At 42.3% G+C, this 27896-nt stretch overlaps 1 protein-coding gene across 1 annotated transcript in view; it reads left to right on the forward strand.

The window, feature by feature from the left end:
* Window positions 1-1747: 1747 nt before the first annotated feature.
* LOC139317579 (vomeronasal type-2 receptor 26-like) overlaps window positions 1748-27896 on the forward strand; it is a 33076-nt gene continuing 6927 nt past the window's right edge. Inside the window, exons 1-5 of the mRNA XM_070944674.1 lie at window positions 1748-1758; window positions 4258-4549; window positions 5040-5903; window positions 19956-20183; window positions 24003-24129. Coding sequence (XP_070800775.1) covers window positions 1748-1758; window positions 4258-4549; window positions 5040-5903; window positions 19956-20183; window positions 24003-24129 — 1522 coding nt within the window. The remainder of the gene's footprint in view (window positions 1759-4257; window positions 4550-5039; window positions 5904-19955; window positions 20184-24002; window positions 24130-27896) is intronic.

Consider the following 27896-nt stretch of genomic DNA (forward strand, 5'->3'; position numbering starts at 1 on the left):
GTGATGATGTGCCCGAGGAACTCTATGGAAGTCTGGAAGAAGTAGCATTTCTCCAACTTCGCATAGAGCTGGTGCTCCCGCAGGCGCTGCAGGACCTGGCGGACATGCTGGAGGTGACTTTCCGGGGTCCGGGAATAGATCAAAATGTCATCCAGGTAGATCACCACGAACCGATCCAGCATGTCCCGGAACACGTCGTTCAAGTGCTGGAAGACCGCGGGGGCATTGGTCAACCTGAACGGCATGACGGTATACTCGAAGTGTCCGTACCGAGTGCCGAACGCCGTCTTCCACTCATCCCCCTCTCGCACGCACACCAGGTTGTAGGCCCCTCGGAGATCGAGTTTAGTGAAGATCGAGGCCTCCCGCAACCTCTCCATCAGCTCCGGGATCAGCGGCAGGGGGTAGCGATTCCACACTGTGATGGCATTCAAGCGCCGGTAGTCACAACACAGGCGTAAATCCCCCGTCTTCTTTTTAACGAAGAGGACCGGGGCCGAGAGCGGGGAGGTCGAAGGCCGGATGAACCCACGGGCCAGGTTCTTTTCCAGAAAGTCCCGTAAGGCGGCCAGCTCGGGCTCCGACATGGAGTACAGGTGTCCCGAGGGCAGGGGTGCATTGGGCATCAGGTCCACCGCGCAGTCGTATGGTCGGTGCAGGGGCAAGCGGTCCACCTCCTTCTCGCTGAACACGTCGGCGAAGGGCGTCAGCTCCGGAGGCAAGGAGACGTTCGGAGCAGAGACGTCCTGGCCGGCACAGGTATGGCGAAGGTGGTCGACACACTGCAGGCTTGGGAACGAGATGGCGTTTCTCGACCATGCCACCTGAGGTTCGTGCGCCCGAAGCCGTTACGTAAAACTGGATCGCCTCCTCATGGTTCCCAATGGCGAGGCGCAAGGGCTGGGTAGCGAATTTGATGGGCCCCGCCACGAGTTCCCGCCCATCGATAGTCTCGACCCTCAACGGAGGGTCCACTGGAACCAAGGGGACTTTGTAATGGGCCACAAAGGCCTGGTCCATAAAGTTCGTGGTGGCCCCCGAGTCCACCAGCGCGTGCGCCTGGAGCCCCTTCGACCGGTTAGCCAACAACACCCGGGTGTTCAAAATCAGGTGCCGAGGGGGCTCACAGTCCACAGCCACCGACTCCGGCGGGGCATGGTCACGTGCCTGACCCAGAGTTTCCCCTAGGCCAGGCCTGGCCCGTTTCCCGGCTGGTCACGCCGAGACTCCGGAACAGGCTTGAGCGGTCCACTCCGCTTCCGGGGACACGAGGCGGCAAAATGTCCAGCCTCGCCGCAATAGAGGCACAACCCCCCTTGGTGTCTCCACATCCGCTCCTGGGCCGTCAGTTGAGGTCTGGCTGCTCCAAGCTCCATGGGCTCCTCAGCCGTCGCCACAAAACACGGTGCGGTCCGGAGCGCTGTCGGTGCGAAACGCGGGGGGTGCCGATGCTGTCAGTGGTTCCAGAAGAGCCCGACGGGGCCGTCGCCATTGCAGGCGGGCGTCGATGCGCAGGCATTGGGTCACCAGCGCGTCGAGGGTCTGTGGCGCCTCCACACGAACCAGCTCGTCCTGCATCTCATCGGAGAGGCCATCCTGGAAGGCATCCATCAGTGCCACCTCATTCCAAGCCGAATCCTGGCCTAGCAGTCGGAACTCCGCAATATAGTCCTACAGGAGGCGCTTGCCTTGGTGGAGGTCCTTGATGCACCTCGCTGCCGTCTGCACCCGGAGGGGGTCCTCAAACATGGTGCGCAGGTGTTGCAAAAAGCCCTGATAGTCCAGGAACAAGGGGCTATCTTGCAGCAACAGGGGCGTGGCCCATCGGGCGGCAGTGCCAGAGAGGGAGCTGATAACAAATGCCACCCGAGCCCGGTCATCTGGAAAATCCTCCGGCCTCATCGCCATGAACAGTTGGCATTGCCCCAAGAAGGCCGGGAACATCTCCTGCTGCCCAGAAAACCTATCTGGCATGTTCACTGGGCATCTTGGACGGGGAGGGGGAGGAGGTGGAGCTGCAGGAGCATTTCCCAAAGCAAGTTGGGCAGTTAGCTGTGCTACTTGCTGTTGCAGAAGCTGATTGGCCTCCAGCATCTGCTGTAACTGCTGCTGCAGCTGTTGGTCCATCATGGGTTAACGATGGAATATGTGGTGACGAACAAGATGATCTGTCCCCTAAGGGGGAAAAATTTGTATTTGAAAACTTTTTCAATAAAAAAAAAAAAAAAAAGATGATCTGTCCCCGTCCACACACACACACAAACACAGCCAGCCGAGGGTTAAGGAAGCACTTGGCACACACCCAGGTCTTTATCTCCAACTTGGCAGCGATATACACACCGTCTGCCAAGTGCTTTTATTTCCAGAGAAACAGAAAGATAATATACTCAGCGTACAAGAGTCCAACAAAAATAAATATTCCTCTCAGCAGTTTCGGACGATGCTCTAGTGACTATCCAAGGTTTATTTTTGTTCATCACAGGGATCACTGGCCACCACCCTCTATTATATAGTCTCTGGGGTGTGGTCCAGTGACTCAATTCTAATCCCTAGCATGCCTCCTGAGCTGCTGCAATTGTTTATCACGCCTTCGGAGGCGTGCGTCCAGGAATGATGTCTCTCCTTCACTCTCATCCGAGACACCTGTCTCCCTGGTAATCTCCTCTCCCTCGGCCGGCACCTGAGACAGTGCCAGAGGGGAGGGGCCTGGAGAGGGAGGCCTGGCTGACTCCTCTTCCTCATGCTCGGAGCTTTCTTCCTCCGATGGGATAGGCTCAGAGGGCAGGGCCACAACAAGTCTGCAGCAGCTTCCCAAAAAGCCAACACAGTTCTAGGCTGCATAAACAGAGGGATAGAATCAAGATCACATGAAGTGTTAATACCACTTTATAAGGCCTTGGTAAGGCCACACTTGGAATCCTGCATATAGTTTTGGTCGCCACGATGTAAAAAAGATGTGGAGACTCTAGAAAGAGTGCAGAGAAGAGCAACAAAGATGATTAGGGGAGTGGAGGCTAAAACATATGAAGAACGGTTGCAGGAACTGGGTATGTTTAGTTTTATGGAAAGAAGGACTGGGGTGACATGAGAGCAGTGTTCCAATATCTAAGGGGGCTGCCATGAAGAAAAGGGAGTCAAACTATTCTCCAAAGCACCTGAGGGCAGGACAAGGAGCAATGGATGGAAACTAATCAAGGAGAGAAGCAACTTAGAACTAAGGAGAAATTTCCTGAAAGTTAGAACAATTAATCAGTGGAACAACTTGCCTCCAGAAGTTGTGAATGCTCCAACACTGGAGATTTTTAAGCAGATGTTGGATAATCATTTGTCTGAAGTGGTGTAGGGTTTCCTGCCTAAGCAGGGGGTTAGCAGAGAAAGGACAGTAACTACATTTTAACTGTATTAAATTAAAAACCAAAAAGATAAAATAGCAAACAATAGAAAAGTAAAAATTAGGGGAGACAGCATCAAAAGGGGGAAGGCTTAAAAAATGATTAAAAAAAGGATTGTCTTCCAATTTTCTTCAGTACAGACACATAGATAGTAGAGTAGAGTAGAGTAGAGTAGAGTAGAGTAGAGTAGAGTAGAGTAGAGTAGAGTAGAGTAGAATAGAATAGAATAGAATAGAATAGAATAGAATAGAATAGAATAGAATAGAATAGAATAGAATAGAATTCTTTATTGGCCAAGTGTGATTGTACACACAAGGAATTTGCCTTGGTGCATATGCTCTCAGTGTACATAAAAGAAAAGATACATTCGTCAAGAATCATAAGGTACAGCACTTAATGATAGTTCCTAGGGAAACAGTCAATATAAATGATGGAAAGAAAGAAAATAAAATTGGATAAAAGTCCATATTTCTGATCATAAAATAAGAAGAAGGTGAATATTGTTCCATTCTCTACTGTATGTTCTAAGTTACAATTGACATAAGAAATGCCTGGAATGTTGACCACAGATTCAGAAGATGAACATTTTTCTTTTGAAATAAATAAATAATAAAATTTCTACCAGTTCATGTAGCTGTCTTTCTAATCCAGACATGGTACTTCATCATCAATATTTTTTGGGGTGGCGGGGATTTGAGAAGTTTTTAGAAAACACAGGGAGAAAAAGAGTATCATTACAGTGAAGTTGTTATTGATTGATTTGTTTGGACAGTAAGTTTCTAAATTATGAATGCATTTGTTCTCTCTGGCTTAATGAAAAAAGTTGAACCTTATTTTTTTTAATTTTTTTTTTTTTTTTTTGCAGTGTAGTCACAAAGTTCCATCAGCATGCCCTTGCCCTGGCCTTTGCTGTGAAGGAGATCAATGAGAATGCCCAGATCTTGCCTAATGTTACTCTTGGGTTCCATATCTACGACAGCTACTATGATGCAAGGATGACTTATCGCACCACCTTGGACCTGCTCTTCAAATCAATTAGCTTTCTTCCCAACTACAAATGTGCCAGGCAAAGGAATCTGATAGCCATCATTGGAGGACTTGGTTCTGATACCTCTTTTCATATGGCAGACATTCTGGATCTCTACAAGTTACCACAGGTAAGATTTTGCTTGCAGTAGGCAAAAAGCAATCAAAGGACAGTACTGGACTAAAAAATAAAAACAGTTGAAACTGAATGAAAGAATAGTAGAGTTGGAAGGGACTTTGGAAGTCTTCTAGTCCAACCCTTGGCTCAAGCAGGAAATTAGACAGTGATTAGACAAATCACTGTCTAATTTCTTCTTAAAAACCTCCAATGTTGGAGGCAAGTCATTCCATTGATTAATTGTTCTAACTGTCAAAAAAAATCTCCTTAGTTCTAGGTTGGTTGTCTCCTTGGTTAGGTTCCATCCAATGCTTCTTTTCCTGCCTTCAGGTGTTTTGGAGTATGCTGCATTATGCTCTAATGCCTTTAAAATATTCCTCAAAAACTCATTCACTTTAGCTCTCTGTACATGAACAAACTGCTTAAACATTATCTCTGTAGAGATAAATATTCCACCACTGTTTTATCTTATTGTTTTTTCTCCTTGTTATATTCTGGTTTAGCTCATATATGGATCATTGGTCCCTCAGAAGCTTTATCACATCCAAGTCCCTTCATTTTATACCATGGTCCCAAATGAAGCTCACCAATACTCTGGAATCATCCAGTTGCTCCAATATTTTGGGTGGACATGGATAGGGCTCATGGCCCTTGATAATAACAATGGAGAGAAATTCTTGCAGACCATGGAATTATTGCTTTCCCAGCATGGAATATGTACAGCTTACACAGAACGAATCCCGCATGAAATTAGTTTGGATAACTTGGAACCCATTATTGATAAAGCATCACATATCCATGTTCCATTGACTGATCATAAAGCTAATACATTCATCATTTATGGAGAATCGGTGACAATAGCACAGCTGAGGGCCATTGTATTCGTGCAAGACCCTGCAAATAAAGAACAGGACTCATTCAGAAAGGTCTGGATCATGACAAGTGGGATTAATTTCATACTCCCAGGAATTCAGAGAGGTTGGGATCTTGATTTATTCCAAGGAGCCATTTCTTTTATGGTTCACTTAAGAGAACTTCAGGGATTCAAAACTTTTCTCCAGATGGTAGAACCTTCCTGGGCCCGAGAAGATGGTTTCTTTAAGGACTTTTGGGAGCAAGCATTTGACTGTTTTCTCCCAAATCCTGATATGTCATTAAAGGATGATGAAATGTGTAGTGGGAAAGAAAATTTGGAAGATCTGCCTGGACACCTGTTTGAAATGCATACCATTGGACATAGCTACAGTATCTATAATGGTGTTTATGCAACAGTTCATGCTTTGCATGCCATGTTCTCATCTCAATCCTTCCAGAGATCTATCAAGAGGGCCGGCTCTGTTGAACTTGTAGAACTTCAGCCGTGGCTGGTAATAATGGCACCTAAAACAGGATTGTTTTTGTTACAATGACTGATTGAACTTTTCCTGAACTTTATCTCTAGCTGAAAATTTATGAACAGTCATACATGTCCTTTCCATGGGTACTTGATGAATCTATACAATTTCATAGATTTGGTGTCTTAAACATATTCTGCAAGATCAAACAATGTGGCTATTTTCTCTATCAGAGTTAAAACACACGACAGTGAAATAGAATAGAATAGAATAGAATAGAATAGAATAGAATAGAATAGAATAGAATAGAATAGAATAGAATAGAATAGAATAGAATAGAATTCTTTTTTTGGCCAAGGGTAACTGGACGCACAAGGAATTCGTCTTTGGTGCGTATGCTCTCAGTGTACATAAAGAAAAAAATAAAATATATTCATCAAGAATCATAAGATACAACACTTAGTAACAGTCATAGGATGCTAAGATGCAATCAAATTGTACTAGGAAACAATAAAAACAATATAAGTTGTAAAGATACAAGCAACATGGATATAGCCGTAAGTGGGAAGAGATAAATACTAGTAAGGATGAGAAGAATAATAGTAATATAGTCATAGTAGTTAATTTGACAGTGTTGTGGGAATTGGTTGTTTAGCAGAGTGATGGCATTCGGGGAAAAAACTCTCCTTGTGTCTTGTTGTTCTGGTGTGCAGTTCCCTATAGCGTCGTTTTGAGGGTAGAAGTTGAAACAATTTATATCCAGGATGTGAGGGGTCTGTAGATATTTTCACAGCCCTCTTTTTGACTCGTTCAGTATACAGGTCCTCAATGGAAGGCAAGTTGGTAGCAATTGTTTTTTCTGCAGTTCTAATTATCCGTTGAAGTCTCGGTCTGTCTTGTTGGGTTACAGAGCCAAACCAGACAGTTATAGAGGTGCAGATGACAGACTCAAATGAGGTTCCTAGAGGCTTAGCTATGGAAAATGTAACAACTCTTCTTCAAAAATATCTTAGTTCTTTGAATTATTATGGGCAAGGACTGCAAGGGTGGATAGAAGAAAACTTATCCCAAAACTCATTTGAGTTCTGTAAGGTCCTAATATTTCTTGATATAACTTAATCATTTGAATTAGTGTCACCATAACTTAAAACAAATTCTGGAAAGAGTGCAGAGAACAGCAACCAAATAGATTAGGGAGCTAGAGACTAAAATATATGAAGAATGGTTGCAGAAGTTGGGCAGGTCTAGTCTAGTAAACAGAAGGACTAGGGTTGACATGATAGCAGGATTCCAATATGTGAGTGTGTCAAGTATTTGCAAGCCATTGGCACATATATCATACAGACACTAGTGGAGGCAGAAAGTGCCCCCACCCCTATGTGGAGAGGAGGGGCTTACACTGAGTATAAAACCCCCTCTAACCTTTCCACCAAGCTCTCTTTTACATTTGTTCTCCATGAGACATGATCTTTGATAAGGGTAGTCACACACGCTGTGTGCCCCCTATCCTAATGGATATTAAGACAGCCTTTGTATATAGTTAATATGTTTTGTTATATGAATAAATACATTTATCACATTTATTCATGCATCTGCCTTTGGACTCTTCTATGCTCCTGGGTGTTTCTACGATCCCAATTTCCACAGAATGGTAGCAGAGGAATGGTAGCAGAACTCCACTCCAGGAGGTGTTGAATAGGCGAGATGCCCTCCAAAATAACCTGTGAGAGAAGCTCCCCTGTTGTGACCAGAGGCCTTCAACGGAGGAGAACTTCACAGCAGCCCCAGTCTGAATCAACGATGGAAAACATTGAAGGGGGTTTCCATCCAGCTACACCCTGGCAGCCAGAGGCCACCCAGATGCAGCAAGAGATCCCAGGGGCCGAGCCAGGCAATGTTGGAGAAGGCTTCTTCAGCACTGACGAAGAGGGGGCAGAAGGACCAGATGAAAGCCTGGACAGGCAAGTGGCTGAGATGTCAGAAGAGGAGTGCCGAGCAGCGCTCGCCTCCCTCCTGAAGACAAGGGCAGCAGCCAGAAAGAGGCCTGAGGAGGCAGCACCAGAGATGCCTGCCATCCCGGTAAGGACTCCCCTGCCTGATCTCTCCAAGATGGCGCCTGCCGCCAGAGAGACTGCCCCCCCACCCAGTTTCCCGCCAAACAAAATGGCTGCCAGGCCACTTCCGGAGGCAACTTCCTCCAAGATGGCTGCTCCCTTGGGCACTTTGCCAGAACCACGAGCCAGGCCATCCCCAGCTCCACAGCCCAGGCCTACAACGCCAGCCAGTCAGTTCAGCCTTCCAGTGGCCCAGAGGACCACTCCGAACCCACAAGCCCCTTGCCAGGCCCCGCCTGCCACGGCAAACATCAAAGGGGCCATAGAGGCCCTGGTCGCTGCCCTGCAACTTATGGAGCAACCACCCACTGGCCCCCCCGAGGTCCCAGACCCAGCTGCCCACTCAAGGAGGGCCCCAAATCCAACCTCCCACCCCCGGAGAAACCCAGATGGACCTGCAGCCTCCCACCCCCCACTGCAGAGGCGCTCACCATTCACTGAATGCTCCACGGAGGCCCAGGCTGAGGCCTCCGCACCTTTCCGGCCCTGCTGGGATGATCCGGAGCTGCAATCCTGCTCCTCTGATGGAGAAGAGGAGATCCAGAGACATTTCCAGGCCTATCCAGCCCATGGACCTCATCTGATGGGCCTCCAGTCTCCAGAAAGATCTCCAGGCCTTCTTCCCATTCCTCCAAGGTTTCCCCGCCACATCGCCGATGTCCGGGCCTATACTGAAGCTCCAGCCAGACCTGACTTCAGAGCTCAGAGAGGGAGATCGGAGCTCCAACAAGAAAAGGCTTTGGAGCATGCTCCATTTCCTGCACGTGCCCAGTTGCTTCAAACTACAGAAGGACTACAAAAAGGAGCCAGACCTAAGCAATCGATCCCAGGCTTAGGGATCCCAATGCCATTCACAACAGGCTCTTTTCAGCCATTTGAACAACTCCCCATGCAGTTTAATGGCAATAATTTTGTAACTTTGCCAAATAATTTTGAAAAATTACATTTAAGTGGTCAGAATTTTAAAAAATGGTGTAAAGAGATTCAGATAATTCTCTTAAGAGAAAATACTCTGGACATGATCAAAAGACCACCCCCTTTACCTTGGAGCCCTGAAATTGAGTTCCTGCATAAAAGAGCTTACACAACCCTGTTAAGTTCTATAGACACAGCTCTGTATGCCAGTCTTTCAGACGGCCTCACAGCTCAGGAAGTTTGGACTGCCCTATATAATTTGTTCCATAGTGACAATATGGCTGCAACCAGCAGATTGTCAAGAATTTTCCACAACTATAAACTGAAACCTGGTGTCAAAATGGGGGAACATTTGGCAACGCTTAAAGTCATGAGGGATGAGCTTATACAGAGGGGGGAGCCTGTTTCTGAATCCACTTTAATTAGTGTGATGTTCAACTCCCTAGACAAATCCTGGAGTCCCTTTATTATTTCTCTAGAAGGGGTTTCTAGGGAACAAAGAAATATAGAATACTTTTCTGGCCACTTTATTGAGGAAGATTTAAGGTGCAGAGATGAGGAACAACAAGAAATGAAGGAGGCGACTTCCGGTTTGCGAGCCTCGGCGACGGCGGTGTTTCTTTAAAGACCGCCAGCCCCGCCGCCTGTAGAGCCGCCCCGCGATCGAGGAGCGGCTCGAAAACTCCAAAATCTTGAAGATTGAAGGAGAAGAGATAGCAGGGTACAGGTTGAGCCCCTGTAACCCCCCAGGGAACTGTTTCTGGGGAGGAAACAGGCGTGGCTCCCTTCCAACCTGCTGAAACTCCGGGCGGCGTGGGACGTTTCTGCTAATTAGCAGAACAAGCCGGCAGCAGCAAACTCTTAAAGCGAAAGGAACTAATTTTAACAAACAACGGAAATATCAACTTGAATCCAGAAACTTGAAAACTGCAAGTATCAGTGCTTTGTTGACTTTCTAATTTAAAAGAGAAAGTGAGTGAGTGAAAGTGATTTGAAAAAAAATGGCGCCCAGCATTTGAGTTAACGAGCTAATGAAAGTGGATTTGTGAAGCCTTCCTGCTTTGTTACAAAGTTATAAAGCTGCTACAAAGTTGCTCTATCTAAAGAAAAAATTTCTTTTTCTAAAATTTGACTTTGTTTTACTTCAGCTTCACTTGATTAAATCTGGGGGACTTTTTTAGAAGCTTTTGTGGAAGAGGGAAAGGAAAAAGAACTTCCCTCTTTAGAAAAATTAGCTTACGTGGCACAATGGCTTCAAAGAAGCAGGAAGGGAAGGCATCAGGGGGGGGATCCCCCACACATAAACATCAAACGCAACTTCCCCCTGCTCAACAGTTACAAACTCAGAAAAAAGAAATTGATGTGGGAGACTTAAAAGACTTTATTTCTAAAACTTTGGATGAAAAATTTCAAGAATCTCAACAGGAAATAGATCATAAACTTCAAAAATCACATGAGGAATTTCTGCAGGAAATTAATGAAGTTAAAGATATGGTGAAGCAGAATCAAAATATGGTGACCAAAAAAATATCAGAAGTGGCGTCTGGCCTGGCAAATTTTATTGGGAAAGTTGATTTTAAAGTTGAAGAACTCAAATTAGAAGTTAATGTTAGGATGAAAGATAATGACTATAAAATTGAAGAAGCTGATAATAAAATGCAGAGAATTGAAGATGAGATTGTCATGATACAATTCCGGGCGATGGAATTTGCCATACGGCTTCGGGGAATTCGAGAGGAGGAGAGACAGGACTTGAGACAAGTTTGCTCTGAAGCCCTGGCTAAGATCTTACAAGTTAACCCTGATCTGGTATTTCACAAAATAGATAAAATTTACAGAGTGAACTCTTGGGTGGCCAGACAAAGACAACTGCCTAGAGATGTGGTCATATATTTTACTGAGAGAGAAATTAGAAATGAAATCCTCCAAAAATCTTTTCACACCTCTGTACAAGTGGGGGGCTCACGACTTGTAATTTTTAAAGAATTACCTCCTAAAATGCTGAAAGCTAGAAAAGAATTTGGTTTTCTTGTTAAGGAATTGAAAGACTTACAGATACCCTTCCGGTGGGATGCGCCAGCTGGGATAATTTTTAGATATAAGGGAGAAGGATATCGATTGAATACTGTGGAGAAGGCACAACATTTTTATAGTACTATTCTTAAGGAAAGAACACCATCTCCACGTACATCTACAGTTTTGGAGATTAAGGAGAGTGAAGAGAGGCAATTGGAAGAACAGCCTAAGCAGGAATTAGAAAATGTGCAAGGTGCAGAAGGAGGTTTTCTGAGTGAGCCCTTGCTGGATTCTTCTCCAATTTTGGATTTGATTCAGTTGACTGAAGTTAAAGATCAACGTATAACTAGAGCTCAATCCAAATTACTTAAACAAAAGCAACAACAACAACAGGAAAGACAAGACAAGAAGGCAGCAAAGAGTACCCCACAAGAGAGTGGAGCTATGGGAGGAGCAAGATCGAAGCTCTTGGATGAACTTCAAATATTTTGCTCTGCGCTCCAGAAACAGGCCGATGACCCTTAAGTGTTTATCTTGGAATGTTAATGGGTTGAATTCAGCACAGAAAAGGAAGAAACTATTTACATATTTGAAACAATTTAATAATGATATAATATGTTTACAAGAAACGCATATTACAACTCAAGATCAGAAATATCTGATAAATTCAAAATTAGGAGTACATTATATATCTTCAACTTCGCAGAAAAAGAATGGTGTGGTTATTTATGTAAATAAAAAATTAACAGCAAAAGTTATAGAAGTAGATCAAGATGGTAGGTTTGTAGCAATTGAATTGCTTACAGCAAATGGTCAAATTCTTTTGATTGGAATTTATGCTCCCAACCAACAACAGGATTGTTTTTACAAGATGTTACATACTAAAATAGTGCAATGGGACTATAGATCTATTTTATTTATGGGAGATTGGAATGGAGTAATTGATTCTAAATTAGACAAAAAGAGCTTGGCAAAGTCTAGAATTAGACTACCGCAGACTTTTTTTGATTTGAAAGAAGATATGGAACTAAAAGATGTTTGGAGAATACATAATCCAAATGAATTGGATTACACTTTCTTTTCCGACAGACATAGATCCTTTTCTAGGATTGATTTTATCCTGTTGTCAAATGATCTACTTATTAAGACAAAAAGAACAAAGATTTTTCCAAGAACTTTGACTGACCATAGCCCTGTATGGATAGAAATTGAGATGGATAAGGTTGAGAGACGTTCTTGGAGATTAAATGAGAATTTGTTTAGATATGAAAAAAATACAATAGAACTTAAAAAGCATTTGAAAGAATTTTTTGAGATAAATTTGAATAAAGGTACCCCAATTGAAATTGTTTGGGACGCTAGTAAAGCTTATATGAGAGGGGTACTTATCTACATGAACTCTAAACATAGACTGTTCCGACAAAAGAAAAGATCTGAGTTGGAAATGGAAATAAAGAATAAGGAACAATTACTTATTAAAAACCCAACAGATGAAAGAATACGAAGTGCTATAAAACTTTTGAAAGACCAATTTCAAATGCTTATGGCGGAACAAGTTGCAACAAGTTTACAATACGCGAAGCATAATACATTTTGCAATGCCAATAAACCGGGCAGATGGTTGGCTTACACACTGAGGAAAAAACAAAGTATACGGACTATTGATAGTATTAACATTGGAGGGAAAGAAATTTTTCAACAAAAATTAATTAAAGAAGCTTTTGTGGATTATTATACTAAATTATATGCCAAAGAAGAGGTGCAGAATGGACTTATAGAAAAATATTTAAAGGATAAGAGAGTTACAAAAATTACTGATCAACAAAAGGAAAGAATGAATTATCCTATAACAGAGGAGGAGATAATAGCAGCAATTAAGCAGCTAAAAACAGCCAAAGCTCCTGGCACGGATGGTTTGACTGCAGTGTATTACAAAACTTTACAAGCTGAAATGGTGGAACAACTTAGAGATTTATTTTGCAATATTCAACAAGGGGGTAAAATACCCCCATCTTGGACAACTGCTTATATATCTCTGATACCAAAGGAACAAGTTGGTCCTAAAAAACCAGAGAATTACAGACCAATATCTCTTTTGAACACAGACTATAAAATTTATGCGAAGGTATTAGCCAACAGGTTGATGCCAGTAATCCAAAAAGTAATTCATGAGGACCAAGCGGGATTTATTGAGGGCAGATATATGAAGGATAATGTAAGGCAAGTAATAGACTTATTGGAATATCTTGATAAGAATAAACAGATTTCTGCAGTGCTGGTTTTTTTGGATGCGGAGAAAGCCTTTGATAGAGTGGATTGGAACTTTCTACTAAAGACTTTAAAAAAGATGGGCTTTGGGGACCAATTTATACAGTCGATCTCAGCAATTTATCAAGAGCAAAAAGCACAGATTATTATTAATGGAAGTTTGACGACAGAGTTTAAAATTGAAAAAGGAACAAGACAGGGATGTCCGTTGTCCCCACTTTTATTTATATTAACATTGGAAGTCTTGCTAAATACAATACGGGACTCAAAAATTTTGAAAGGTATAGTGATAAGGCAAGAGGATTATAGAATAAAGGCATTTGCAGATGATCTGGTTGTTACCCTATCACAACCAATGGAATCAATAATCCTGATGAACGACATTATACAAGACTATGGTAGAGTTTCAGGTTTTAAACTGAACTCAAAAAAGACTAAAATGATAGTTAAGAATATGACACAAGATCGTAAACACGAGCTTGAAAGGAGGGCAGGTTTTGAAATTGTACCTAAGGTAAAATATCTTGGAATTCAGGTTGCAGAATCAAATATGAAATTGTTTCAAAATAATTATGAGGTGTTGTGGCGAGAGGTTCAGAAAGACATGGAGACTTGGAAAAAGCTGCAACTGTCTTTACTTGGAAGAATAGCAGCAGTTAAGATGAATATTTTGCCAAGATTTCTGTTTTTGTTCCAAATGATTCCGGTGCTTAAAAGTGATAAACAACTGAAAGTCTGGCAGTCTGGTGTGAATAAGTTTGTCTGGAACGAGAAAAAGCCGAGAGTGAAATTGAAAATTATGCAAGATGTTCCAGAAAGAGGAGGCCTTAAACTCCCAAACCTACAGTTATATTATGATGCAGCAGCTTTAACTTTAACAAGTGACTGGTTTGGAAATAAAAAGGCTGGAATATTGAATGCAGAAAGTTTTGATCTTGAATTTGGATGGCATGCTTACTTATTTTATGAAAATAAAGTGGATAAAGTATTTAAAAGTCATATACTTAGAGACTCCCTGATGAAAGTTTGGAAGAAGCACCGACTCAAATGGGATTATAAAATACCGCTATGGCTGGATCTTGGTCATACCTTGTGGAATACAAATATAATGTCACTCGGGGGGGTTTTATATAAAGAGGTTCTTTTTACAGATGCGGGCAGATGGCAGCTGAAGACATTGCAGACACTGTTGGACGAAGGGATTAATTTAACCTGGTTACAATATAATCAATTACAAATGAGATGGAAAGAGGACCAAAAAACTGGTATTATGTTGCATGAGGAAGAATTGGTTAGACATATAAGAGAGAAAGGTCCAATGCATATTAAAAGGCTTTATAATGTTTTGTTAGAAAGAGATTCAGAAACGGAATTAGTTAAAGATTGTATGATTAAGTGGGCACAGAATTTTGAAGAACCAGTGATGCTGGAAACTTGGGAAAAAATTTGGGTTCAGAATGTTAAATTTACACAGTCGCAAAACCTGAGAGAAAATTTTTATAAAATGTTTTATAGATGGCATTTAGATCCTAAAAAGTTGTCATGTATGTACCCTAATGTTCAGCCAAAATGTTGGAGATGCGAATGTTTGGATGCTACGTATTATCATGTATGGTGGACCTGTAGGAAAGTTAAGGCTTTTTGGATAAAAATTTGGTGGGTCATGCAGAATGTTTTGAAGAAAAAAATTCAATTTTCTCCACAATTGTTTTTATTGGGTATAGTTAAGGGTTTTACACGGGGTGAAATAAAACTAATATTGTATATGATAACAGCAGCAAGATTGTTGATAGGTAAATACTGGAAGAATGAAGCTTTGCCTACTATCGAGGAATGGACTTTGAAGATGGCCAGTTTTGCAGAGATGGCGAAGATTTCAGCGTATTTAAAAGATTGTTCACAAGAGACTTATGAATGGGAATGGAAAAGGTGGATAGAATATGTTCAGAACAAATACCAAACTAGAAAGTATCAAATAGCTTTTATTTGAAAATAATGTATTAGAAATATTTTAATGTAAAGAGACAAAGAGGAAAAATTATATAGGGGGAGGGATGGGTTCAGGTTTATTCATTAGTGTTATTAGTTATGAGTATGTAATAGGGAAGTCTGGGGGGGGAGGGTTAGGGAGGGTTAGGGAGGATGGGAAGTTTGGGGAGGGTGGTGGGGGGGGTGAAAAAAGGGGTGAAAATGTAATTGTAAAACTTTTGCAATAAAAAAAAAAAAAAAAAAAAAGAAATGAAGGAGGCATATCACAGGCCTAGGCCTCAGAGGAGGCGCCAGGACACATGTGAAAGGATTAATACCCTTCCCACCTGTTTTGACTGTGGCATACAAGGTCACTTTAAAAGGGAGTGCCCTCGCTCTAGGGCCAACACGGCTGGACTTAAGCACAATAAAAATAAAAGAGGCCGTGGAAGAGGGGGAGGTGGTCATAAAGGATACCAATTCTGTAGTGTCACTAGTGACAATCACACCTCCCAGGTAAAGGATGCTGAGGGGCTGTGGCTTCTTGATTCAGGTGCATCAACGCATATAGCCAACACGAAGCCACGATTTAAGGTTTTACACCCACTCAAGTCCTCAGTAAAAGTTGCCACTGGGGACAAGGCAGAGGTAACTGGGGAAGGCGTGATCAATGTGCCTGGTATAGGAGATGTCACAGGGGCACTGTATGTTCCCTCAATCAAGAACAACCTTTTAAGCATCTTAAAATTGACTGAGGATAAAAATGTAAAACTGGTTTTTGAGAAGGGTGGAGGTTATGTTTCCGAAAATGGGGGTGTTGTTGGCGATATTGTAAAAATCAACAATTTGCCTTATTTTTCCCCAAAAGCACAGGTCAAAAGGCACAAGAAACCTAACAAGAGGGCTCAGGGAGCTAACGCCCAGATAGAGCAGAAAGCTTCTGTGCCAGCCCCCAGGTGGTCCAAACCCAAGGACCCTGGACCTAAAACCAATGAAGCTTTTAAACCAGCTCCTAGGACATCCAAAGCCATTAAGGCTGAGCCCATTAAGGTCACAACTCCTCAGCCAACCCTGAGGAACTCTAAGGTGACCATTAATCCAGTGCCTACTCTCATTACTGAACAGACCAAGGCTTGTAATGGTAAGATACATAAGGTTGACAAAGTATGCATGGGTAAACCTTTACATTTGGATTGTGCTCATATATTACACCGCAGGCTTGGCCATGCCAGCTTCCCGGTTATTAAGAAAATGCAAGATTTTTCTGATGGGCTTAAGATAAAGAATTGTAATACCTATTTGGAATGTGCCATCTGTAAGGCAGCAAAATCTAAAACTGCTGCTATACCTAAGGTCTCTTCCCGTCGTGCAAGGTACCCTTATCAGCTGGTACACATGGATTTGGTTGGTCCTTTTAGACCCTCCCTTGGTAGGGGGCAATATTTTTTAACGGTAGTAGATGATTACTCTCGTTATGGCCATGTATTTATTTTAAAGGACAAAACTGAAGTCTTTACCAACTTCAAATATCTTTACAACCAGATCCAAACGCAACACAAGGTGTGCATCGCTCAGGTGCAGAGTGATAGGGGGACTGAGTTTACATCCAAGATTTTTGAAAAGTGGATGAAAGAGAGAGGTATCCTCCATTTTAAATCATCCCCTCGAACTCCGTCCGAGAATGGCATTGTAGAAAGGAGAAATGGCTTACTGCAGAATGTCATGAACTGCCTACTTGCAGATGCTGACATGAGCCAAGTTTTTTGGGCAGAAGCGGTCAAAATGGCTAATTATCTAGTCAACAGGACGTGGAGTAGTGCCATTAACCAAACCCCATACTTCCTGGTCCATGGAAGGAAACCTAGCCTCTCACACCTGAGAATTTTTGGTTCCTATGCCTGGGTCCATATTCCCAAGCACCTCAGAAGAAAGGGGGGCAAGGCATCAAGGAGACTCAGATTTATAGGTTATGCAACCGGCAGCAAGGCCTCTAGGTTTGTAGACAAAAACAACCTTGTCATTGTCTCTAGATCAGCTTCCTTTGAGGAGGGGTCAAATTGGTCAAAAATTCATTCCAATGAACCCGGTTATTCCCCTATTAGAAGCGACACTGAACAAGCAGCACCACCTGAAGAGGATGAACCAACAAACTCCAAGCAACTGACCAGCGAAGATCCAGATGGTGATGAATCCTGACTCTGATGATTCAGACAAGGAATCCCTGGGTGACTTCACACCTCCTGCCTCACCTAAACGACCATATCTTCGCAGCGCCTGGGACAGAGGCCCGCCCCATTTTGATTGGAAAGATACTTCCGGCAGCTCCAATTCTGACACCGATGCTCCGGATGACAATGATGATGGTGAGTGGCAATTTCCCAGACGGTCAAAACGCTCCAATAAAGGGGTGCCACCCAAAAGGTTGGACATTGGCTGTGTTGCCTCGGTCAACAGCGTTACCATGGCCCCTAAAACGTACTCAGATGTCCTCCAGCTTCCCGAGGAAGAACAGCGCAGGTGGAAGGTGGCAATGGAGCGGGAAATGGACAGTCTCAAAAAATTGAAAGTCTTCATCCCCATGGAAGTCCCCAAAAAGAGGAAAGCAATTGGCACCCGTTGGGTCTACAAGGTCAAGCCAATGCCCAACAACAAACTCCTCTATAAGGCCCGGCTGGTAGCACAAGGCTACGCACAGCGCTACTTGCAGGACTTTGATGAAACATACTCCCCCACCGTGAGAGCGGAAAGCGTGAGGGCTGCTTTGGTCACCGCAGCAGCACATGGGGAACACATTTTTCAATTTGATGTGCAAACTGCTTATTTACACGCACATCTAAAACAAGAAATTTACGTCAGAGGTGCCCCCGGATTTCAATGGCAGGAAGGCCACACCTGGCTTCTGAAGAAAAGTTTGTACGGCCTCAAACAATCAGGCAGACTGTGGTACAAATGCCTGACTAAAACTCTCAAATCACTGGGTTTCCATCCATCTCCAGCTGATAAATGTACCTTCACAAGGGATACCAAAGGGAGGCTGGAGAAAGTCCTAGTGTATGTCGATGACCTTTTATATATAGGGCCTGACAAGGGGGGAAGTATTATATTTGCCAGGACCCTACAAAAAAAGTTCACTCTAAAGTCTTTAGGATATGTGGACAAGTACCTAGGCGTACAAATCATCACTACACCAAAAGGTTTTGCTCTCTCCCAAAAGGAAAAGATAGAGGAACTCTTGGTGAAATGTAAAATGGAAGATAGCAAGCCAACGGCTATCCCAATGCAGACCGACTATTATGGATTGGCACACAAGGATAGCCCAGAGTTCCAAAATAATACTCTATTTAGGTCAGTGATCGGCTCATTACTATATATATATATCTGGAGCCGTCCAGATATTGCCCTGGCCATAAACCTGCTATCTAGACAAGTGGAACATCCTACCCAGTTCCACTGGTTGGCCATTAAAAAGCTATTAAGGTATCTCAAGACCACAGCAGATTACGTGCTTCGCTTAGAACCTGAGAATAGAGACAAGGCCCAATTAAAATGCTTCGCGGATGCGGACTGGGCCGGAGATACCAAGACACGTAGGAGTACTTCGGGCTTCTTGGTACTATTAAATGAGGCACCCATCCATTGGCATGTGGGGCAACAGAAATTTGTTTCGTGCTCCACCGCTGAGGCCGAATATGCATGCTTATCAGAGGCAGGGAACGATCTGATATGGTTTGATGCCTTAATTTCTAGCATCTGGACACCACCGACTTTGCCCATCCAAATTATAGAAGACAACACTGGGGCCATAGGCATTGCCAAAGCCTATGCGGTGGGAAAAAGGTCCAGACATATTGATATCCGCTATCAAAATGTTAGGCAACTAGTAGAGATGGGGTTTATATCTTTATCACATTGTCAGACCAAATATCAAACAGCTGATATTTTCACAAAACCTCTACCAGCAGATAGGCACAAAGATCTGTGTAAAAAGTTATGTCTCACAGGGTAAAATCTGTTGTGCATTGCATTTGTATGTTTGCATGCCATTGGCTCGCAAGGAGGGGAACTGTCAAGTATTTGCAAGCCATTGGCACATATATCATACAGACACTAGTGGAGGCAGAAAGTGCCCCCACCCCTATGTGGAGAGGAGGGGCTTACACTGAGTATAAAACCCCCTCTAACCTTTCCACCAAGCTCTCTTTTACGTTTGTTCTCCATGAGACATGATCTTTGATAGGGGTAGTCACACACGCTGTGTGCCCCCTATCCTAATGGATATTAAGACAGCCTTTGTATATAGTTAATATGTTTTGTTATATGAATAAATACATTTATCACATTTATTCATGCATCTGCCTTTGGACTCTTCTATGATCCTGGGTGTTTCTACGATCCCAATTTCCACAGAGTGGATGTCACAAAGAAGAGGGGGATGAACCCATCCTCCAAAGCACCAGATGGCAAGAGAAGAAACAACGGCTGGAAACTAATCAAGGCGAGAAGCAACCTAGAATTAAGAAGAAATTTCCTGACAGTGAGAACAATTAATTAGTGGAATGGCTTGCCTCCAGCAGTTGTGGGTAGTCCATGATTGGAGGCTTTTAAAAAGAGACTAGATGGTCATTTGTCTGGAATGGTATGGAGTCTCCTGCTTGAGCAAGTGTTGGATTAGAAGAACTCCAAGGTCCCTTCCAATTCTGTTATTCTGTTAACAAATAAATGAAATCTTTAATCCATCGTTAACTTCTTTTCTTTACCTCTTTCTAAATAATACATGTTTTCTTACTCTTGGTTTTTCAATCAGCTCCACCCATATCTGAAAAGGGTTTCCTTCAACAATTCAGCGAATGACATGGTGTCCTTTAATGAGCGAAAGGAAATAAGAGGCGGATTTGACATTGTGAACATGGTCACTTTTCCAAACAGGTCTTTTGAAAGAGTGAAAGTTGGATGGGTAGAGCCAGATGCACCCGGTGGAGAAGAATTTAGAATTAATGAGAACATGATTTTGTGGCACAGAGTCTTCAATCAGGTGCAACTCTTTGGGTTCGCAAAGGACTCTCCTTTCTCCATGTGGTTCATAATATTTATTTTATGAATAATAGGAAGAGGCAGAGATGTTTCCAGACAATGCTTGCCCTTATGATAATATTATATCATAATACTATTACACTATATCATATACGAGTAGCATGGTGGCCTAGTGAATAGAATGCAGCATTGCAGGTTAACTCTGCCTACAGCCAGCAGTTCGATCCTGACTGGCTCACGGTTGACTCAGCCTTCCATTTTTCCCAGGTTGGTAAAATGAGAACCCAGATTGTTGGGGGCAATATGCTGACTCTGTAAACTGCTTAGAGGGTGCTATAAAGCACTGTGAATCAGTATATATGTCTAAGTGCTATTGTTAGTGCTATATTACAGTAGTGGCCAAAATTGTAAAAACTTTTTGGGGAAAGTGTATTTTCTATTTTCTTTCTTTGGGGGTGGGGGAGTAGTACCATAACATTATATATCAATGGAAAGATAATTTATTATTTATTAGTTCGATTTTATATGTCGCTCTTTTCCGGAGACTCAGGGCGGCTTACAATGCATTAAGCAATAGCCTTCATACTTTTGTATATACCTGCTTAGTAGGGCTTTCCCCCCCCCCCCCACAAGTGGTGTTCTTTTTTTATACAAAGTCATCTTACTGCCCCCACAATCCGGGTCCTCATTTTACCTACCTCGAAAGGATGGAAGGCTGAGTCAACCTTGAGCCTGGTGAGATTTGAACTTGCAGTAATTGCAGGCAGCTGGCAGCTAAGTACTACTTTAACAGCACTTAGTCCACTGCGCCACCAAGGCTCCTTTAATCAAGAATGTAATGCAGTAACTTTTATGAAGGATTTGCTATTAGAATAGCAGTTACAGTATAAAGAAGAAAAGGGAAACACGTAGAAACAACGAGATATACAAAAATGATCACCATAGAAAAAATATACAAAAATTATCACCAGGTCAGTTCATACTTAGTTGGGTAACCTTTAGCATGAATTACAGCCTTACAATGTCTTCCCGTGGAGTGAACCAAGTCTTTTAGTTCTGCAGCTGTTATCATGTGAAACCAAGATGGAATGATTGCTTCTATTAACTGGGTTTTATTGCTGGGTCGCTTCTGACTAACAAGTTTCTTTAGTCGGCTCCATAGATTTTCAATTGGGTTAAGGTCTGGGCTGTTCCCAGGCCATTCCAGCAGTGGAATAGGATTATCTTGAAACTCCGCCCCTAAAAAAGTGGTGTTATTAGCTATCAAACCTCAAAAATACACTTTTCCCAAAAGGTTTCCACAATTTTGGCCACTACTGTATATCTACTATCTAAGCCTAACAGAGGTATCCAAAGGCTGTCATTGAATCACTTAAACCATGTTCTTGCTGATCCTGATTCCCCCTGTATTCTCCAGTCCAGTGAGGGGTTTTCTCTAAAGAACATTTGGGTCTTGATTATTTATTTATTTATTTATTTATTTATTTATTTATTTATTTATTTATTTATTTATTTATTTATTATCAGATTTATATACCGCCCTTCTCCCGGAGGGCTCAGGGCGGTGCACAGCCAAAGTAAAAACATAAATACAAACATTAAAATACAGTTAAAAAGATATATATGCGATTGGCCCCATAATTAAAAAAACAATAACAAACCTATTAAAAACATTTAAAAATGTGTTAAGCCAGCCCGGCTTGCTGAAAAGGAAAGGTCTTCAGGGCATGGCGGAAGGCACCGAGGTCTTGGATTCTTCGTATCTCTGGGGGCAGCTGATTCCAGAGGGCAGGTGCCCCCACAGAAAAGGCCCTCCCCCTGGGGGCCACCAGTCTACATTGTTTGGCCGATGGCACCCTGAGGAGGCCCTCTCTGTGGGAGCATACAAGTCGATGGGAGGTCGTCGGTGGCAGCAGGTGGTCTCGAAGATATCCAGGTCCTATGCCATGGAGCGCTTTAAAGGTGATAACCAACACCTTGAAGCGCACCCAGAAGACCACTGGGAGCCAGTGCAGCTCACGCAGGAGAGGTGTTATGTGGGAGCGCCATGCAGCTCCCGTAACTACCCGCGCGGCCGCATTCTGGATCAGTTGGAGCCTCCGGGTGCTCTTCAAGGGGAGCCCCATGTAGAGAGCATTGCCGTAGTCCAGGTGAGGACTACGATTAAAATGAAAATGCCAAATATTACGCAATGATTTATCTTGTAGGTTCAGTACCTAGAGCGCAAGAGCCCTGTTTCACGTACTGGATGCAAAATGCAGGTGTCAAACAACTGCAGCCTATTTCTGAAAATGTGATGACTTCTGTATATGTCAGTTGTGACCTCATGTTTGCCCTTTGCTTCCACTTGGTGCCAGTCTGTCATAATTCTAGCACAGGGGTGTCAAAATCTATTTCATTGAGGGCTGCATCAGGGTTGTGTTTTATCTTGGGTGGGAGGGGCATGTGGCCAGGGGGTGTGGCCAGGGTGGCATAGCCAAAACAATGTTACTTCTCGAGACTCTTTTTTTGACCGTGATGGCCTCCTGCAGCCCTCTGCCAGCGAAAATAGAGTGCACGGTCTCCCTGGGCCTACCTTTTCACTGGCTGTTCTGCCCCAGCTTCGGATTCCGAGAGAATGTGACACACACCAAGCTTCGCAAACACTGTTTAATTCCAAACAAACCTCTTTCAAGAATGTAGGCTTCCCGTGCAAAGGGTCCTTATCAAAGTTATTAAGAACAAAGTCTGACAAAGGTTGGCAACCAGCCCAGAAAACCAGATATGAGAAATCGCTCGCTCTCCAAGATGCTCTGTAGTAATGAGACGTTGTTTCTAGCAAGAAAGCACTAGCTACATGTGACTTAAATAGGTTAAGGGAGTGGCCAATTATCCTCAAGCCCTACTCTCGAGTAGACCTTCTCTTCCTGAGTAACCACTCCTGCCTTTTGGCAGCCCTGCATGCCCAAGCATTGAGGAGAGGCTCCTCCACTTTGCTCTCTCCACTGGAAGGAGCCTCTGGAGGTTCTGAAGGCCCTGGCTGAATCTCTGCCTCTGGCATCATATCCCCTTCGGCCTCCTCGCTGTCCGACGCGAGCGCAGGCTGTGCAGGCTGCTGGCACGACACCACACCAGCCTCCTCATCGTCAGGATCAGCCACGATCCACGCAGGCCGCTGACGGGCCACAACACTGGCAGAGGGCTTCAGGAGGCTGTTGTGTCCAAAAATGGAGCCCAGGTGGGCCTTGCACAGCCTCCCTGAGCTCCATTTTTGCTAGCAGAGGCCCCGTGGACCAGTCCTTCACGATTTCCAGGAAGGCCCCACAGGCCAGATCTAAGCACCTCACAGGCTGCATCCTGCCCCCGGGCCTTGAGTTTGACACCCCTGGTTTAGGGAGAATGGATGAGAGAGGGGAGGATTTGAGGGAAACAGAAAGTTCACTGTATCTCCCTGAGTCACAACTTCAAGGTCGACCAGCTGGGAACAGAACATAACTGCACACCAAACCACACTTGAAGCAACCGTTCTGAAAACATCTTATTTGAATTTGAACAGAGATTGGTGGGGCAGCACTGGTAGGTACCTAAGGAAGGGAAAGTTAGATATGGGGATTTTGTCGTGTGATTTTTAGTTTGGGCTTTGCATTACTATATTTCACTTGACCTTTAGTAAAATATACCTTTCTCAACAAATGGAGTTAAGGATTGTTCTTTCTTAGAGATTCAAGCTGAGGCAGATCTGACACTTTATTATGTCTTGCTCAAATATTGGGGGGGGGGGCTGTACAGAGACATATGGGGTGCATTTTTCTTATCCCACTTCATTTTCTATTTATATTAGGTCTGTCCTCTTTCAGTCTGCAACGAACAGTGCCATCCTGGAAATCAAAAGAAAAAGAAGGAAGGAGAGAAATTTTGCTGCTATGATTGCATTCCTTGCCCAGAAGGGGAGATTTCAAACAAGACAGGTACATTATAACAGTCTTAGGCAAGAAAAACAAAATGTGCAGGTACAGTATACTGTATGTGGTACCTGGCTCAATAGTAGTAGCTATGAGAGGGATCTAGAGAGTCCTAGTGGACAACCATTTAAATAGGAGCCAGCAGTGTGCAGCATCTGCTAAAAAAGCCAACACAGTTCTAGGCTGCATACACAGATGGATAGAATCAAGATCACATGAAGTGTTAATACCACTTTATAAGGCCTTGGTAAGGCCACACTTGGAATATTGCATCCAGTTTTGGTCACCACGATGTAAAAAAGATGTTGAGACTCTAGAAAGAGTGCAGAGAAGAGCAACAAAGATGATTAGGGGACTGGAGGCTAAAATAATATGAAGAACGGTTGCAGGAACTGGGTATGTCTAGTTTAATGAAAAGAAGGACTAGGGGAGACATGATAGCAGTGCTCCAATATCTCAGGGGTTGCCACAAAGAAGAGGGAGTCAAGCTATTCTCCAAAGCACCTGAAAGCAGGACAAGAAGCAACAGATGGAAATTAATCAAGGAGAGAAGGAATTTAGAACTAAGGAGAAATTTCCTGACAGTTAGAACAATTAATCAGTGGAACAACTTGCCTCTAGAAGTTGTAAATGCTCCAATACTGGAAGTTTTTAAGAATAGATTGTATAATCATTTGTCTGAAGTGGCGTAGGGTGTTGCAATATTTTCAGGATCAGACTCAATAAGATTAGTGAGAGTTAGAGGTTTGAATATATTTTCTTTTATTTACAGCAGGCATTCTATATTCACTGAATATTCACAGATAGAAGCAAGGAAAAAGATGCAGACAGCTCCTTATATATACAATGGGAGGAGCTAGATGTGGGAGTGGTGAATTATGAATACATTAAGGAGTGAAGAATAAATTAACCCCTGATACCCCGTTCATATACTATTTACACATTGGAGAATAAGGCATTTACATCTGACAAATCCCCCTCTAAATGCCGATTCGTTATGCAACACCAATTACATTCAGATTCAGGACAATACAAAACATACAATTTAGAAGTTAAATATTTGTGCTGCTTAGAAGGTAAAGGCTTTGTCAATATGTCAGCTAATTGTTCTGAAGTATCACAATGCACTGCTTTAATAAATCCATCCTGAGATAATTGTCTCACATGTTTAAATTTTATATCTATGTGTCTGGACCTTTGTCCAATGGCGTCAGATCTAGATATTTCAATGGCTGCTTTGTTGTCTTCATGCATAACAAAAGGCAAAGCAGGTTTTTTCAAACATCTGAAATTAAATCATTAAACCATACAAGGTTATTTGCAGCTTTGGATAAACAAACATATTCTGCTTCTGTCGTTGAAGTGGCCACTAGTTCTTGTTTACCAGTGTACCAGTAAACTGGACAGTCATTTAAGAGGAATATATAGCCAGATGTGCTTTTTCTACATGAGGTGTCTCCAGCCCAGTCCGCATCTGCGTAACATGTAAGCTTTGGTTCTTTATTATCGTTAGGTTCTAACATTAAACAAAAGTCTAGTGTACTTTTCAGATATCTTAAAATTCTTTTAACAGCTTCCCAGTGATACATTGTTGGCTTGCTGACATGTCTGGATAATAAATTGAGTGGTAAAGCGATATCTGGTCTTGTCCAATTAGATATATAAAGAAGTGAACCTATGATTGATCTATAAAATGTGTTATCTTTGAATTCGGGAGAAGATTCATCAGTATTTCTTAGAAAGTCAGTTTGCATAGGAGTATCACAAGGTTTGGCATTATTTAGATTGCATTTATTTAAAAGTTCTATGATCTTATCTCTCTGAGTAAGTTTGAATCCTCTTTTAGTCTTATTAATTTGAACACCAAGATATTTGTTTACTTTGCCTAGAGATTTTAACGAGAAATGTTCATTTAGCTTAGTTACAAAAGTTTCTCTTCTCTCTTTATGTTTTCCTATGTATAAAATGTCATCCACATAAATCAATACAAATTCTATGTAATCATCACCCTTTTTGACAAAGAAACAGTTATCAGCAGTGGTAGCATTGAAGTCCATGGTTTTAAGTACTTTTACTAAACAATCATACCATTGTTTACCAGATTGTTTTAACCCGTATAAACTCTTGTTTAACAACCAAATCTCATTTTTGTTTGTGTATTGACTGTGAGGTGCTCTTACATATATTTCCTTATCTAGTTTTGCGTGTAGATACGCAGTCTGTATGTCATATTGGAATACATCAAGATTGAGTGCTGATGCTACCACTAGAGCTGTTTTGACACTCTCTGTTCTTACTGTGGGGGAATACGTGTCAGTATAGTCCTCCGGATATTTCTGTGCATAACCTTGTGCAACTAGTCTAGCTTTGTATAGGGTATTGCCTCCCTCTAAGTTCTTAATTTTATATATCCACCTGGTACCAATAATTGTTTTATCTTTAGGTGCAACTGCAGGTGTAAATACATTTAGTCCTTGTAAACTTTCCATCTCTTTTTTCATCGCTAATTCCCATTTTTCTTTTTCTTTACTAGGGAGTTTTAACACTTCCTCATATGTATTAGGTGTTGTTGGCTCACCATCCATATGCATTATATAATCCTTGTATTTATTTGGTATTTGATTTCTGGTGTTTCTAATAGTTTTTTTAGGTTTACTATCGTTATCATGCAAATATCTTGCTTCCTTTTTTGTTAGTGTATCTGTTTTTATTTTGTGTTGGCTATTTGTCCATGTTTTGGTTTTGTTTTTATATTTGTTGATATCTTGCTTTTCTATAGTTTCTTCCTCATGAGATTTTGTATCTTTGTTGTTATTTGGAAATATTTCATTAAGATGTATTTTAGACCAGTTGGCCTGTTCATGGAACACAGCTGTTCTGGAGACTATAAATTTGTTATTATTATCAATGAATCTGTATCCTTTAGTGCCTGTCTCGTAACCCATAAATCTGAGTCTTCTGGATACGTTTTCTCCCTTTCTTCTTAATTGCTTAGGTATGTGTACGTCTGCAGTGACTCCAAATATGTGCATGTGTGCTAATTTTGGTTTCCTATTATACATCACTTCATATGGTGTCTTATTTACAATGCTGGACCAGGTTCTATTCTGTGTGTAATTTGAATAATGTAAGGCTTCTGACCAGAATTGTTTGCTTAAGCCAGCATCTTCCAATGTGCATCTAATCATGGTTTGTAATGTTGAGTTCTTCCTCTCCGCAATCCCGTTCTGGAACGCAGAAAATGGGCTAGATGTGTAATGTAACATTCCTTTGTCTTTTAACCATTGGGAGAATTCTTTAGACATGAATTCACATCCCCTATCTGTCATAATTTGTTTTATTTTGATATTGTGTTGTGTTTCTATGCGTTTGTAAAATTCTTTAAATTTTTGAAAGGTTTCATCTTTGTGTTTTAATGTATAAACAAATCCATAGCGGCTATAATCGTCTACTATGGTCAAGAAGTAACGTTTTCTATAAGTGATTGATGAAGTTAATGGACCAACTAAGTCCATGTGTACTAAATCAAAAATTTTGTTGGTTGATCTAGTAGATTTTCTTGGTCTGGGACTAGTTTTTAGTTTTGTAGATTTACATACTGAGCATTCCAAATAGTTTTCACAATTTTTTATTTTAACACCTTCTGCGTGTTCAGTCATTTTTTGTACTACAGGAAAACTGGCATGTCCTAACTTCCTATGTAAGATGTGAGCACACTCATCATGAATTGGCTTACCTATTTTTGGTTTTTTTTTATTGTGTGTATCTATGTG

The sequence above is a fragment of the Pituophis catenifer genome, unplaced genomic scaffold (genome assembly GCF_029215685.1).
Source record: "Pituophis catenifer annectens isolate HBS135680 unplaced genomic scaffold, rPitCat1.0.hap2 SCAF_5, whole genome shotgun sequence".
Taxonomy (NCBI): domain Eukaryota; kingdom Metazoa; phylum Chordata; class Lepidosauria; order Squamata; family Colubridae; genus Pituophis; species Pituophis catenifer.